Source organism: Scyliorhinus torazame, chromosome 19, assembly GCF_047496885.1.
Source record: "Scyliorhinus torazame isolate Kashiwa2021f chromosome 19, sScyTor2.1, whole genome shotgun sequence".
NCBI classification, from domain to species: domain Eukaryota; kingdom Metazoa; phylum Chordata; class Chondrichthyes; order Carcharhiniformes; family Scyliorhinidae; genus Scyliorhinus; species Scyliorhinus torazame.
In genome coordinates, this window is record NC_092725.1 from 117,245,231 (window position 1) to 117,262,104 (window position 16,874).

General features: G+C 53.5%; 1 protein-coding gene across 3 annotated transcripts in view; it reads right to left on the reverse strand.

Annotated features, from left to right (window-relative positions):
- ptprb (protein tyrosine phosphatase receptor type b) overlaps positions 1 to 16,874 on the reverse strand; it is a 169,023-nt gene that overhangs the window by 31,763 nt on the left and 120,386 nt on the right. For all 3 annotated transcript variants that reach the window (XM_072485101.1, XM_072485102.1, XM_072485103.1), the window contains one exon: positions 13,767 to 14,030. In XM_072485101.1, the coding sequence (XP_072341202.1) occupies positions 13,767 to 14,030 (264 nt within the window). The remainder of the gene's footprint in view (positions 1 to 13,766; positions 14,031 to 16,874) is intronic.

A 16,874-nucleotide genomic window follows, 5' to 3' on the forward strand; every position in this document is an offset into this window, starting at 1 on the left:
GTCCACCTTCTCCACGCTAACCCCCAGTACGCCTACGTGGCGTACCCCGACGGCCAACAAGATACGGTCTCCCTATGAGACCTGGCGCCTGTCGGAGCCCCACACCCCAGCCACCAGTCCCACCCACCCTCCCACCAGTGCACCTTACAGGAGGACCGGTCCTTCCGCCGGCCCCGTCTAGGCCCCCCACCCACCGACGCACCCTGCAGACGTTCCCTTCCCAGGTCAACCGTTTTCCCCACCAGCGCCGTCTAGGGGTGTCGAAGCTGCCACAGAGATCGAGGCCACGCCCCCAGAGTCACAGACGCCCGAGCCTCCACCGGAGTCACCACCGAAGCTTCAACGATCACACAGGACGACCGGGTCCCCTGATCGACTGATTGCTTCATTTTAATGTGTATGGTTAATTAAGAATCATAAATTGAAAATAGTAAATAGAATTGTAAATAGTTACAAAACGCTGTACGGAAGTATTACGGTACCTCCATAACTATAATTTCTACCATGTTACCATGTTGTAATATCAGGCCACCACCCCCGCCGGACTCTTCTTTAACAGGGGGTGAATGTGGTAGTCTGTGTAGAGGTATTACGGTACCTGGTAATGCTGGAACACCATTGGTAGATATTGTATGTTTCCTATTGGTCAAGCTGTATGGTAGCTCTGCCCGGCGGGGTAAAAGAGCCCGTGCCGCCCCAGCAGCTGGGCAGGAAGAAGAATGGCAGGGCTATAGTGATAGGGGACTCAATCGTAAGGGGAATAGACAGGCGGTTCTGCGGACGCAATCAAGACACCAGGATGGTATGTTGCCTCCCTGGTGCAAGGGTCAAGGATGTCTCGGAGCGGCTGCAGGACATTCTGGGGGGGGAGGGTGAACATCCAGCTGTCGTGGTGCACATAAGCACCAACGATATAGGTAAAAAACAGGACGAGGTCCTACAAGTTGAATTCAGGGAGTTAGGAGTTAAACTAAAAAGTAGGACCTCAAAGGTAGTAATCTCAGGATTGCTACCAGTGCCACGAGCTAGTCAGAGTAGGAATGTCAGGATAGATAGGATGAATGCGTGGCTCGAGAGATGGTGCAAGAGGGAGGGATTCAAATTCCTGGGGCATTGGAACCGGTTCTGGGGGAGGTGGGACCAGTACAAATTGGACGGTCTGCACCTGGGCAGGACTGGAACCGATGTCCTAGGGGGGGGTGTTTGCTAGAGCTGTTGGGGAGAGTTTAAACTAATGTGGCAGGGGGATGGGAACCGATGCAGGAAGTTGGAAGGTAGTAAAACAGGGACAGAAACAAAAGGCAGTAAGGGGGAAAGTGTAAGGCAGAGAAGCTATAGTCAAAAATCAAAAAGGGCGACAGTACAAGGTAAAGTGACTGAAGGGAGCTCAGTGAATAGGACCAGTAATACTAAAAGGAATAAAACGGGAAGTAAAAACATTAATGGTAAGTGATGCGGCAGGTTGTTACATGAAGATATGGGTTCAACGACAAGGAAAATTAGGAGAAAAGTTAAGAGGAAATATAACTTGGGAGAGATTACTGATCGAGGTGTTAAGATTCAGAACAGAGGTAAATCAGCCAACATAAGTGTACTTTACCTGAATGCTCGTAGTATTCGGAATAAAGTAAATGAATTGATGGCGCAAATCATCGTGAATGACTATGATTTAGTGGCCATTACTGAAACATGGTTAAAGGATGGTCACGACTGGGAGTTAAATATCCGAGGGTATCAAACTATTCGGAAGGACAGAATGGATGGTAAGGGAGGTGGTGTAGCTCTGTTATTTAAGGATGACATCCGAGCAATAGTAAGGGATGACATCGGTGCTATGGAGGATAAGGTTGAATCCATTTGGGTGGAAATCAGGAATAGTAAGGCGAAAAAGTAACTGATAGGAGTAGTCTACAGGCCACCAAATAGTAACATTAAGGTGGGGCAGGCAATAAACAAAAAAAATAACGGATGCATGTAGAAATGGTACAGCATTTATCATGGGGGATTTTAATCTACATGTCGATTGGTTTAACCAGGTCGGTCAAGGCAGCCTTGAGGAGGAGTTTATAGAATGTATCCGCGATAGTTTCCTCGAACAGTATGTAATGGAACCTACAAGGGAACAAGCGGTCCTAGATCTGGTCCTGTGTAATGAGACAGGATTGATTCAGGATCTCATAGTTAGGGATCCTCTCGGAAGGAGCGATCACAATATGGTGGAATTTAAAATACAGATGGAGGGTGAGAAGGTAAAATCAAACACTAGTGTTTTGTGCTTAAACAAAGGAGATTACAATGGGATGAGAGAAGAACTAGCTACGGTAGACTGGGAGCAAAGACTTAATGGTGAATCAGTTGAGGAACAGTGGAGAACCTTCCAAGCGATTTTTTACAGTGCTCAGCAAAGGTTTATACCAACAAAAAGGAAGGACGGTAGAAAGAGGGAAAATCGACCTTGGATATCTAAGGAAATAAGGGAGAGTATCAAATTGAAGGAAAAAGCATACAAAGTAGCAAAGATTAGTGGGAGACTAGAGGACTGGGAAATCTTTAGGGGGCAACAGAAAGCTACAAAAAACGCTATAAAGAAGAATAAGATAGATTATGAGAGTAAACTTGCTCAGAATATAAAAACAGATTGTAAAAGTTTCTACAAATATATAAAATAAAAAAGAGTGGCTAAGGTAAATATTGGTCCTTTAGAGGATGAGAAGGGAGATTTATTAATGGGAGATGAGGAAATGGCTGAGGAACTGAATAGGTTTTTTGGGTCGGTCTTCACAGTGGAACACAGTACGAAGTCTTACAACACCAGGTTAAAGTCCAACAGGTTTGTTTCGATGTCACTAGCTTTCGGAGCGCTGCTCCTTCCTCAGGTGAATGAAGAGGTATGTTCCAGAAACACATATATAGACAAATTCAAAGATGCCAAACAATGCTTGGAATGCGACCATTAGCAGGTGATTAAATCTTTACAGATCCAGAGATGGGGTAACCCCAGGTTAAAGAGGTGTGAATTACATCAAGCCAGGACAGTTGGTAGGATTTCGCAGGCCAGATGGTGGGGGATGAATGTAATGTGACATGAATCCCAGGTCCCGGTTGAGGCCGCACTCATGTGTGCGGAACTTGGCTATAAGTTTCTGCTCGGCGATTCTGCGTTGTTGCGCGTCCTGAAGGCCGCCTTGGAGAACCTTCAGAAGGGCGGCCTTCAGAACGCGCAACAACGCAGAATCGCCCAGCAGAAACTTATAGCCAAGTTCCGCACACATGAGTGCGGCCTCAACCGGGACCTGGGATTCATGTCACATTACATTCATCCCCCACCATCTGGCCTGCGAAATCCTACCAACTGTCCTGGCTTGATGTAATTCACACCTCTTTAACCTGGGGTTACCCCATCTCTGGATCTGTAAAGATTTAATCACCTGCTAATGGTCGCATTCCAAGCATTGTTTGGCATCTTTGAATTTGTCGCTATATGTGTTTCTGGAACATACCTCTTCATTCACCTGAGGAAGGAGCAGCGCTCCGAAAGCTAGTGACATCGAAACAAACCTGTTGGACTTTAACCTGGTGTTGTAAGACTTCGTACTGTGCTCACCCCAGTCCAACGCCGGCATCTCCACTTCACAGTGGAAGACACAAATAACATGCCAGTGACTGATGGAAATGAGGCTATGACAGGTGAGGACCTTGAGAGGATTGTTATCACTAAGGAGGTAGTGATGGGCAAGCTAATGGGGCTAAAGGTAGACAGGTCTCCTGGCCCTGATGGAATGCATCCCGGAGTGCTAAAAGAGATGGCTAGGAAAATTGCAAATGCACTAGTGATAATTTACCAAAATTCACTTGACTCTGGGGTGGTCCCGGCGGATTGGAAATTAGCAAACGTGACACCACTGTTTAAAAAAGGAGGTAGGCAGGAAGCGGGTAATTATAGGCCAGTTAGCTTAACTTCGGTAGTAGGGAAGATGCTGGAATCTATCATCAAGAAAGAAATAGCGAGGCATCTGGATGGAAATTGTCCCATTGGGCAGACGCAGCATGGGTTCATAAAGGGCAGGTCGTGCCTAACTAATTTAGTGGAATATTTTGAGGACATTACCAGTGCAGTAGATAACGGGGAGCCAATGGATGTGGTATATCTGGATTTCCAGAAAGCATTTGACAAGGTGCCACACAAAAGGTTGCTGCATAAGATAAAGATGCATGGCATTAAGGGGAAAGTAGTAGCATGGATAGAGGATTGGTTAATTAATAGAAAGCAAAGAGTGGGGATTAATGGGTGTTTCTCTGGTTGGCAATCTGTAGCTAGTGGTGTCCGTCAGGGATCAGTGTTGGGCCCACAATTGTTCACAATTTACTTAGATGATTTGGAGTTGGGGACCAAGGGCAATGTGTCCAAATTTGCAGACGACACTAAGATGAGTGGTAAAGCAAAAATGCAGAGGATACTGTAAGTCTGCAGAGGGATTTGGATCGGCTAAGTGAATGGGCTAGGATCTGGCAGATGAAATACAATTTTGACAAATGTGAGGTTATCCATTTTGGTAGGAATAACAGCAAAAGGGATTATTATTTAAATGATAAAATATTAAAACATGCTGCTGTGCAGAGAGACCTGGGTGCGCTAGTGCATGAGTCGCAAAAAGTTGGTTTACAGGTGCAACAGGTGATTAAGAAGGCAAATGGAATTTTGTCCTTCATTGCTAGAGGGATGGAGTTTAAGACTAGGGAGGTTATGCTGCAATTGTATAAGGTGTTAGTGAGGCCACACCTGGAGTATTGTGTCCAGTTTTGGTCTCCTTACTTGAGAAAGGACGTACTGTCACTGGAGGGTGTGCAGAGGAGATTCACTAGGTTAATCCCGGAGCTGAAGGGGTTGGATTACGAGGAGACGTTGAGTAGACTGGGACTGTACTCGTTATATTTTAGAAGGATGAGGATCTTATAGAAACATATAAAATTATGAAGGGAATAGATAGGATAGATGCAGGCAGGTTGTTTCCACTGGCGGGTGAAAGCAGAACTAGGGGGCATAGCCTCAAAATAAGGGGAAGTAGATTTAGGACTGAGTTTAGGAGGAACTTCTTCACCCAAAGGGTTGTGAATCTATGGAATTCCTTGCCCAGTGAAGCAGCAGAGGCTCCTTCATTAAATGTTTTTAAGATAAAGATAGATAGTTTTTTGAAGAATAAAGGGTTATGGTGTTCGGGCCGGAAAGTGGAGCTGAGTCCACAAAAGATCAGCCATGATCTCATTGAATGGCGGAGCAGGCTCGAGGGGCCAGATGGCCTACTCCTGCTCCTAGTTCTTATGTTCTTATGTTCATTCTGTGCCTGAGCTGCCTGGGGAAACATCTAGATTATTAAAGCCTTCAGTTGGACTACAACCTCGCTTTAGTGGTCATTGATCGTGCATCAGAACTGTTTTGATAGCAAAGAGATTTGGGTGTTCTGGTAAATTACTAAAAGCTAGTTTAAAAGGGCTTAATGGCACGGTAGCACAGTGGTTAGCATTGCTGCCTCACCGTGCCAGGGACCTGGTTCGATTCCGACCTTGGATGACTGACTGTGTGGAGTTTGCATGTTCTCCCTGGTTTCCTCCCACATTCCAAAGATGTGCAGGTTAGGTAGATTGGCCATGTTAAATTGTCCCTTAGTGTCCAAATGTTCGGTGGGGTTGCGGGAATGGGGTGGGGGATTGGGCCTGGGTGAAGTGCTCTTTCAGAGGGTTGGTGCAGATTCAATGAGCTGAATGATCTCCTTCTGCACTGTAGGAATTCTATTCTTTGGTTCTATGGATGGTGGCTTTCAAGGGGTCTAAATTACAACACTTTGCAATTTATGCTTCAGTTCAGAGCCTTGGTCTGACCCTACCTGAAGTATTGCTTTCAGTTTTGGGCACTGTCCCTCTGGTAGTGATAAAGAGAAAGAGAAAAAGTAGTAAATTAAGACAAAAAGAAAATTACATACGGATAACAAAAAAATACTCCATGTTTGGAGTGAAGGGGAGATAGAATCATAGAATTTACAGAATTTTCAGATAATTCAGGTACACAGTCCAACTCATCGGCCTACCATTTATTAAAGGCTTCATATTGTCCTAATGGCATAAATAGTTGAGCTATAAATTAGCATAACATCCCATACATATTTAAGACTGATAGAGATATTGAATATACAGAGTTTGTCAAATTACTTTGGTGATTTAAGCAATATAATTCTTTTTGATGAAATATAGTCCATTCAATATGAACTCTAATAAACCCTTCACCTTACAGAGTGGTTGGGGAACCTGGGGCGAAATTCTCCATTACCGGCGGAAAGTCCGCCGATCGGCGCAAAAAACGGCGCAAATCCCACTTGCGTCACGTCATAAAAATGGGCCGATAGTCTGCGGCCCGAAATGGGCTAGCAGTGACGTAACGGGATCCGCGCTTGCGCAGTGGTTCACGCCGTGCAGCGTCATACGCGCTGCACGGCGTGACGGCTCATAAGGCCGCGCAGCTCCCCCCCACCCGACCGGAACAGCCGACCGCAACACCCGACTTGATGGCTGGCCGTCGCTCAGCCCCGAGGTTCGAGTCACGCGATGTGGAGGCGCTCCTGGACGCGGTGGAGCAGAGGAGGGACGCCCTGTATCCCGGGCACGGCCGCAGAGTTGCCCCACGTCACAGCCGGCGTCTGTGGAGGGAGGTGGCAGAGGCCGTCACCGCTGTGGCCCTAACACCACGGACAGGCACCTAGTGCCACAAGAAGGTGAACGACCTCGTCAGAGCAGGCAGGGTGAGCCTCCCCCATATCCCCCCTCCCCCATATCCCCCCTCCCCCATATCCCCATCCCCCCCTCCCCCTCCCCCAAATCCCCCCTCCCCCATATCCCCCCTCCCCCCCCTCCCCCATATCCCCCCTCCCCCAAATCCCCCCTCCCCCATATCCCCCCTCCCCCATATCCCCCATATCCCCCCCTCCCCCATATCCCCCCTCCCCCATATCCCCCATATCCCCCCTCCCCCATATCCCCCATATCCCCCCCTGCCCCATATCCCCCCTCCCCCATATCCCCCATATCCCCCCTCCCCCATATCCCCCATATCCCCCCCTCCCCCACATCCCCCCTCCCCCATATCCCCCCCTCCCCATATCCCCCATATTCCCCCCTCCCCCATATCCCCCCTCCCCCATATCCCCCCTCCCCATATCCCCCATATTCCCCCCTCCCCCATATCCCCCCTCCCCCATATCCCCCATATCCCCCCTCCCCCATATCCCCCATATCCCCCTCCCCCATATTCCCCATATCCCCCCCTCCCCCATATCCCCCCTCCCCCATATCCCCCCTCCCCCATATTCCCCATATCCCCCCCTCCCCCATATCCCCCCTCCCCCATATCCCCCCTCCCCCATATCCCCCATATTCCCCCCTCCCCCATATCCCCCCTCCCCATATCCTCCATATTCCCCCCTCCCCCATATCCCCCCTCCCCATATCCCCCCTCCCCCATATCCCCCCTCCCCCATATCCCCCCTCCCCATATCCCCCATATTCCCCCCTCCCCATATCCCCCTCCCCCATATCCCCCATATCCCCCTCCCCCATATCCCCCATATCCCCCCTCCCCCATATCCCCCCTCCCCCATATCCCCCCTCCCCATATCCCCCCTCCCCCATATCCCCCATATTCCCCCCTCCCCCATATCCCCCTCCCCCATATCCCCCCCTCCCCCATATTCCCCCCTCCCCCATATCCCCCCTCCCCATATCCCCCATATTCCCCCCTCCCCCATATTCCCCCCTCCCCCATATCCCCCCTCCCCCATATCCCCATATCCCCTCTCCCCCATATCCCTCCTCCCCCATATCCCCCTCCCCATATCCCCCCTCCCCCATATTCCCCCCTCCCCATATCCCCCCTCCCCATATCCCCCATATTCCCCCCTCCCCCATATCCCCCCTCCCCCATATCCCCCATATCCCCCCTCCCCCATATCCCCCATATCCCCCTCCCCCATATCCCCCCCTCCCCCATATCCCCAAGTGAATCCAGCCCTAACCTTAACCTCTGCAATGCACGCGCAACCGATGGCGTGCATTCATATACCTGCCTAACACTGTTGCCTTTTACCCCTGCCACCCCCCCCCCCCCCCAGGAGAAGCGCGCACACAACAATAGGGAGCATGTGAGGACTGGAGGAGGGCCCGCTGATGAGAGGCCACTGACCGTACACGAGGAAAGGGCCCTGGAACTGGCTGGCGGACCTGAGGACCGGGAGGTTGCTGATGCAGAGGTCGGGGCCCCACGAGCAAGTGAGCCACCAACAGCCCGTCCCCATATCCCCCCTCCCCTATATCCCCCTCCCCCGTATCACCTGATCACTGCCTGATGTCTAACCATGCATGCTTCATTGTGTATCGCAGGACCAAACGTCCAGGCACCCATCCCCGCAGATGCAGACCGCCCGCAGGATGCCCCTCGGAGACCACGGGAGACGGAGAGACCCGAACCCTCCAGCATGCGACGCCCGCACGATGCCCCTCGGAGACCACGGGAGACGGAGAGACCCGGACCCTCCAGCATGCGACGCCCGCAGGATGCCCCTCGCACACCACGGGAGACGGAGAGACCTGGAGCAACAGGGAGACGACACCCCCGTCACGTGCTGGAGCGACCACCCAGCGATGAGGGGGGCAGCCACAGGCCCCCGTCACATCCGAGCCAGGACACCACTACCCAGGACACCACTATCCAGGACACCCCTACCCGGGACACCACTACCCAGGACACCCCTACCCGGGACACCACTACCCGGGACAGCACTACCCGGGACAGCACTACCCAGGACACCCCTACCCGGGAAGACGAAATACCGGACAGTGACTCAGAGTGGATGGGTGGAGACGAACCCCCACCCCAAAGTGCCATGGACTCAGAGTGGGACGAAGAGCACGACACAACGCCACTGCTGTCACCAACACCCTCCACCATTGCAGAAACACTCACCACGGTTGGGCACTTTAGTGATGAGGCGTCTGGTACACTCACTGGTGCGCACAACACAGCCGTCCCGGTACAGCAGGTGGAGGTAGGAGCAGCAGAGGGACCGGGCGGTCGGAGGGCAGCCCAGGCCAAGCGAACATCTGCCGCCCAGATGGATCCCGGGTTCCTGCAGTTACCACACCCACACATAGATCCGATGCAACCACCGACACGGAGACGAGCGAATAGGGTGACGGGTGGCTTGCGGCGGCTGCGGTCGCAGGTGGAGGAGTCCACCCGCGTCCAGGAGCTGGGAGTGGTCCCGGTCATGCGTGCCACCCAGGCTGACACCGCACGGGTGGCGTCCGCGGTGGAGGCAATGGGTGCGACGGTGTCAGACATGGGGAACGGTTTGCGAGGCCTGGGGCCTTCCGTGCAGGCGGCGTCTGTGGCCCAGGAAATGGCTGCCCTCTCACAGGAGGCCATGAGCCAGTGCCAGCGCCAGATGGCAGAGGCGCTCAACGCCATAGCCCAGTCTCAGCAGGCCATGGCCCAGTCTCAGCAGGCCATTGCCCAGTCTCAGCAGGCCATAGCCCAGTCTCTGCAGGCCATGGCCCAGTCTCTGCAGGCCATGGCCCAGTCTCAGCAGGCCATCGCTGAGGGCATCGGCGCCAGTGGCCATGTGCGAGCTGGCGTCGCACTGTCGCAGACAGGGTTCGACAACCCCCTGGGCTCCATGGCTGCAAACCTGCAGACCCCTGTCGATAGCAGCACGGGCCTCCAGGACTGGCAGCGCCAGATGTCGGGGGCGCGTCGGATGGCCAGTCCGTTCGCATCCCCCACCCATGTAGAGGCCTGGGGGCCATCGGGCACCCCGAGGGAGGAGGAGGTGGTGTGGTTCATCCCGGCTCCCTCTGTAGGGGAGGTCCCGGTACACCGCGACACCTCGGACTCCCCCCCTTCCGTCCCAGGTGCATCGGGTGGGCAACGGGCAGGACAGGCTGGCAGCTCGCCATCCCAGTCGCCCGGGCCGCAGCCTGGCCCATCTAGGCCAGGACGCCCCAGGAAACGGCCGCCAAAGGGATCCAGTGTCAGAGGGCAGGAATCACAGGAGTCCACCTCCAGTTCTGCTGTACCGTCTGGGGAACCACGTAGACGTAGTCAAAGGGCCCGTAAGGCCAAACAATTAGACACTGAGTAAGTTGGCACGGGTGCAGGGCACAGATGAGTTTTAGGGGCTAGGGCACGTGCATGAACTCCTTTGGTTATTAAAGTCAATGTTACACCTACCGAAGCTGCCTTTGTGCTCTGTCCAAAGTGTGCGGGGGTGTCATGTACGTTGAGCGCAAGTGTGTGTGTGAGGGGTGGTCTTACCTCAGCCCCAGGTGAGTCTGCCCCCTTCCCCCTGGGCCGCCATCAACATCCCCCGGGCAGAGGACGGGACCGTGCGCTGCAGTGTCAGAGCCGCATGCAGGGATGGTCCGGGTGGATGGTGGTACTGTGGCCATGGGTCAGACATAGTCCAACGATGTAGAGCCAGGAGCTCATCGGAGGCGGGTTGTCATCATTCTCCATGGCCTGCGATAGACACGCATCCACCCGCAACTGGGTGAGCCCGGCCCGTTGTGCCGCCGGTGGATCGGCAATTGGGGGTGGGGGGGTGGTGCGCATGCGGGTGGGGTGTGTGGGGTTGTGGAGGGGGGCGAGGGTGCTGGGTGGGTGGATGGGTGGGGGGTGTGGGTGGTCGGCTGTTGTCATGGTGTGCGGTCTGTGGCCATACTACCCGATTCCCACGCCCATCTAGTCAGTGAAGCGGGCGTCTATCAGTCTGTCCCGTGCCCGCTGGGCCAGCCGGTAACGGTGGACAGCCACCCGCCTGTGTCTACCCCGTCTGCCCTGACCATTGCCCCCATCCCCCTCATCTGGGGAGGACTGGGCCTCTTCCTGCTGCTCCTCCACTCCGCCCTCCTCTGCCTGCGGCACATCGCCCCTCTGCTGGGCTATGTTGTGCAGGACGCAGCACACCACAATGATGCGGCCGACCCTATCTGACCGATACTGGAGGGCGCCCCCAGAGAGGTCCAGGCACCTGAAACGCATCTTCAGCACGCCAAAGCACCTCTCGATCACTCCCCTTGTCGCTACATGGGCATCATTGTAGCGGTTCTCCGCCTCATTGCGTGGCCTCCGTATAGGCGTCATCAGCCACGATCGCAATGGGTAGCCCCTGTCGCCCAGCAACCAGCCCCTCAGCCGGGGATGGCGTCCCTCGTACATGCCGGGGATGGATGACCGCGACAACACGAATGAGTCGTGTACACTGCCTGGGTGACGGGCGCAGACGTGCAGGATCATCATGCGGTGGTCGTAGACCACCTGTACGTTCATTGAATAGGTCCCTTTCCTATTAGTGAACACGGCCCTGTTCTCTGCAGGTGGCCGCACGGCGACGCCCTGGACCATGGGGAACCCGGCAACGGCAGAGAAGCCCACGGCCCGGGCATCTTGGCTGGCCCGGTCCACGGGGAAGCGGATGTAGCGGTGCGCCATGGCATAAAGGGCATCTGTCACTGCCCGGATGCACCGATGCACCGATGTCTGCGATATGCCGGACAGGTCCCCACTCGGTGCCTGGAATGACCCCGTTGCATAAAAGTTCAGGGCCACCATAACCTTGACGGACACGGGGAGAGGGTGTCCCCCGCCAGTGCCACGCGGTGACAGGTGTGCCAGCAGGTGGCAGATGTGTGCCACGGTTTCCCGGCTCATCCGGAGTCTCCTCCTGCATTCCCGGTCCGTGAGGTCCTGGTATGACTGCCGGGGCCGGTACACACGGGGCGCCCTCGGGTGCCTCCGTTGCCGTGGGGCCGCGACGTCCTCCTCCCCCTCCTCGTCCTGTCGGTCAGGTGTCCCTCCAGCCTGGGCGGCTGCCGCCTGCCCCTCTGCGGCAGCATGCGCCGCCTCTCTGGCACGCTCCTCCTCCTCCTCCTCCTCCTCATCCAGGGCAACATAGACATGAGCGTCTGCCACCACGGCGGCCAACATCGCTGGATGGTCTGAAAACATGACGGCCTGGTGGGGGGGAGGGGAACGACGACATGTCATCATTGCCCATATCCCCTCCTCCCCCCAGCCAGGTGGCATGGACCGCATGGGTCCAACTGTTGGAGGCTGGCACCTGGCCAGGTGGACCAACTCATTTGCCCTCCCATCACCCACCCCGGCACGGACCCCAACCCCCAACCTCCACCCAGGCACTGACCCCCCCCCCAACCTCCACCCCGTCACGGACCCCCTCCCCAACCCCCAACCTCCACCCCGGCACGGACCCCCCCCCCCAACCTCCACCCGGCACGGACCCCCCCCCCAACCTCCACCCCGGCACGGACCCCCTCCCCAACCCCCAACCTCCACCCCGGCACGGACCCCCCCCCCCCAACCTCCACCCCGGCACGGACCCCCCCCCCAACCTCCACCCCGGCACGGACCCCCCCCCCCCAACCTCCACCCCAGCACGGACCCCCTCCCGGCACTCCCCCGGAGCCCAGCCTACTCTAACCACCCCCCCCCCCCCCCCCGCCGCACACACACACACACAAGCCGAGACACACCTCTCCTCACGCAATCAGTCTGCGGCCACGCCATTTCCTGCCCAGAGCCAACCCCCCAGGCCGTCACTCACCTCCTCGCTGGTCGGCGTGAGCCTGGAGCACCGGGTCACGCCGATGAAAAGGAGGTTTGATTGACGTCGACGTGAACGGTCATCACGTCGACGGGACTTCGGCCCATCCGGAAGGGAGAATATCGGCAGGCCGAAAATCGGCTGCCTTGCGCAGACCCGTGACATTCTCCGCGGCAGCGGCGCCATTAACGCCCCGCCGACTTTTCTCCCTTCGGAGACTTCGGCGGGGGCGGGATTCACGGCGGCCAACGGCCATTCTCCGACCCGGCGGGGGGTCGGAGAATGACGCCCCTGGAGTCTGCTATTTAGTTTGATATCTGTCCTTGCAATGGTATTCTTTTTTTAAATATAAATTTAGAGTACCTAATTCTTTCTTTTTTCCAACTAAGGGGCAATTTAGCATGGCAAATCCACCTAGCCTGCACATCTTTGGGTTGTGGGTATGAGCAAGCACGGGGAGAATGTGCAATCTCCCCACGGACAGTGACCCGGGGCCGCAATCGAACCCGCGTCCTCAGAAATGAGGCACCGTGAGGCAGCAATGCTAACCACTGTGCCACCGTGTCGCCAATCTGCAATGGTATTCTATAACAAGGGTTCCAGCATAATGAATTGTTAGATAGAAGATGTTCTGTGTCTTACGTGTAGTAAAAGTGAACTGCATTTTTTTACATAAAGGAAATATATTTACATAAAAGAAATTATAACTGAGAACGTCACTTGATAATACCACGGAAGCTAGCCGGAGACCCTATCCCTCATTGTTTTCAAATGATCCCTGCTGCAAAGTGCTTGTTTGTGTAAGGGCTGTGTTTACACAAGTTGTGATTCCCTCTGTAGTTAACAAGCCTGCCCCTCACAGCCGAATTAGCTCACTGTCCAAAACAAGATACCAGCAGGTATTTGGCACCCAACAAACTGTATTCGACAATGCGTTGGCACCATCAGTAGAGAATGGGACTCAACTGGACTACCTTGAGTTGCTGGCAGAGGAAATTAATTAATGGTTATTTTAAATGATAATGTAAAAGGCAGAACATTAACAAAAGTTCAGAATGAAATAAATTGACAGAAATGATCAAATTGATGATACTGCTTTACCTGTCCTTCCAAAAACAGAGGATTCATTAGTTAAGTCCCCACTGTGAGTGACTATCACAAGCTTATACATTTTGCCTGGCGTCAGGTTCTGGAAGGAACACTCTTCAAGGTTCTGGATGCCAGATTTCCTGTCGTGAAGTGTCTTATCTGAGTTGTAGAGGAATATTTCGTAAGAGTCACATTCTCCCTCTGCTTTGGTCCAGTTGAACGATAGAATCTCAACGCTGCTGTCTTGCAACTTTAGATCTGTGACTGCAGCTGGAACTGAACAGGCAAACACAATGAGCCGATACGGGACAGAAATGTGCAGAACTTTATGAAAACAGCCATGCATCTCCAACGCTATCTTACACTTTAAAAAACAATGAATTTTGGATTTGCTGGAATAAAGTCCATTTGAAGAAAAACTTCATCATGATTGCCCAGATTACTTAGGCAGTGCTGAACAAACAGCAGACTATCAATTATACTTGCACTTGCTGACAGGGGACACAATTTAACCCAAAGAAATTCTAATTATCATTTTGGGCGAGAATGGTGGGAGTTTCTCTTTTTTAAAAATAAATTTAGGGTACCCAATTCATTTTTTCCAATTAAGGGGCAATTTAGCGTGGCCAATCCACCTAGCCTGCACATCTTTGGGTTGTGGGGGCGAAACCCACGCAAACACGGGGAGAATGTGCAAACTCCACACGGACAGTGACCCAGAGCCGGGATCGAACCTGGGACCTTGGTGCCGTGAGGCAGCAGTGACCACTCCGTCACCATGCTGCCCGGGTAGGGTGTTTCTCAACGGCTTTTTGGAGGCGATACACACCAGTATTTACTATTCATTTTTTGGGGGCCTGGGGAGTTTCTCCCCGGTCTAGCCCACACTTAAAAATCATTTTCAGCAATGGGGAGCTGAACTCGCAGAGACCGGCTCCTCAAGAGATCGAGCCGCCATTTTTAAAGGGTGCCCCGATCTCTGAGTGAGCTTGATGGTCCCCACCCACGGGCATAACCCAGACATCCCCTAAGTGAGGACGCCCTGCTAGGAGATCACTGAGGGCCTCCCACTTTTCAGGCCTCCCCACCAACCTCTCAGCAGGCCCCTTTCAGTACCCCCAACATTCACCCCCCAACCATTATGAGGCCCTTTCATACCTGCCTTCACCCCCACACTCTTTATACCCCCCTCATTCTCCGTTTCATGCGCATGGCCCCCCTCAAGCCCCGACCCTTGACAGTGCCACCCTGGCACTAGGGCACGCCAACACTGTCACCCAGGCACCCTGGGAGTGCCCCTGCCAGATGGGCAGTGCCAAGGTGCCATCCGGGTGTTGCCAAAATGCCCGGACGCCAGAGGGAGAGCCAGGGTGCCACCCTGCCTTATCCCTGACCACCCAGTGATCTCCAGTGACTTGGTATCCCCCCCCCCCCCCCCACCCCCCCACCAGGTGCGTGGACCAAAATTAAATGGCGGTGCGTCTAGGCCTCGCTGGGAAGGGCCTCGGGAGAATCCAGCGCATGCATCCAGCTGATCTGGTTCTCACCTGGTGTGGGTGAAATCCAGATTGTGATGTATCACGTGATCACGTTGGATCTCACAAGGCTTCCCGGGCATCTCAAATCTCGCGAGAGGCCTCTTGCAAGATTTAACAGCCTCATCGCATTACCGAGTCGGCCAAGATGAAGCCACATGCCCAGGAGCTCTGTGGGCTTTTTCACTGGAACTTGCAGCGATTAGAAAACCAAAACAATGCATAATTTTCTGGGGTGAATCCAGGGTCTGTGAACAGGGGAAGCACCTTGAGATGGGAAAATCCCAGCTGGGCTTGCCTGTACAGGGCAAGTATCTGCAAAGTCAGAATTTTCATTTTGGCGGTGGGGGAGGAGAGGGCGGGATGTTTTTCTGAATGGAAGGTTGTGACTAGTGGTGTTCCGCAGGGACCTGTGCTTGGGCCCCTGTTGTTTGTGGTGTACATAAACGATTTGGAGGAAAATGTAGCTGGTCTGATAGGTACGTTTGGGGATGACACCAAGGTTGGTGGGAGTGGCAGATAGTGTTGAGGATTGTCAGAAGATACAGCAGGACATAGATAGGTTGGAGACCTGGGCATAGAAATGGCAAATGGAGATTAATCCAGACACATGTGAGGTAATGCATTTTGGTCAGTCTAACATAGAGGGGAAATATACCGTAAATGACAAAACTCTTAAGAATATAGAAAGTCAGAGAGACCTGGGAGTACAGGTCCACAAATCCTTGAAAGTGGCAACACAAGTGGACTAGGTAGTCAAGAAAGCACACGGAATGCTTGCCTTCATTGGACAGGGCATTGAGTATAAAAACTGACCAGTCATGCTGCAGTTGTATAGAACCTTGGTAAGGCCGCACTTGGAATATTGCGCACAATTGCGCCGGCCCCGACGCAACATGGCGCGGAGAATCGCGCGCCGGCGTGTCACGATTCGTGCCGGTCGCGGGGATTCTCCGGCCCGGCCCCGGGCCTAGAGTATCCCGCCCACGGTGTCACTAACTGGGTGTTGTGCATTCCTCCTGGCCAATTAGACCATTTGAATTTGAAAATAGATCCACAAGAACGACACAACTAAGGTGCGGGATAGGGACCAGGAATTCATCTGGGCATTCTTTGAAAATCTCGTCCACAGAATCTGAACCAGGACTTGTAAGTTAGAATATTGAATGCGATGTCAAGTCCTGCACAGAAAGCAAAATTTAAAACAACAGAAAGAAAGATGGAATTAAGAGGGAGAGAGATAAAAGAGACAGTAAGAAAAAGTTAAATAACTACGCTTCTTTTCAAATCGCCAACAATAATTAAAATTTGTTAGAAGGGGACTCCACACTTCTAAAATAAATCATCTTCTGTGGCAGAGAAAATGAAAAATGGAAATGAAAATCGCTTATTGTCACAAGTAGGCTTCAAATGAAGTTACTGTGAAAAGCCCCTAGTTGCCATATTCCGGCGCCTGTTCGTGGAGGCTGGTACGGGAATTGAACCCACGCTGCTGATCTTGGTCTGCTTTACAAGCCAGCTATTTACCCCACTGTTTAACTATAATTGACACATTATTAAAAATTCACTCTTACTTGAGTGGGCA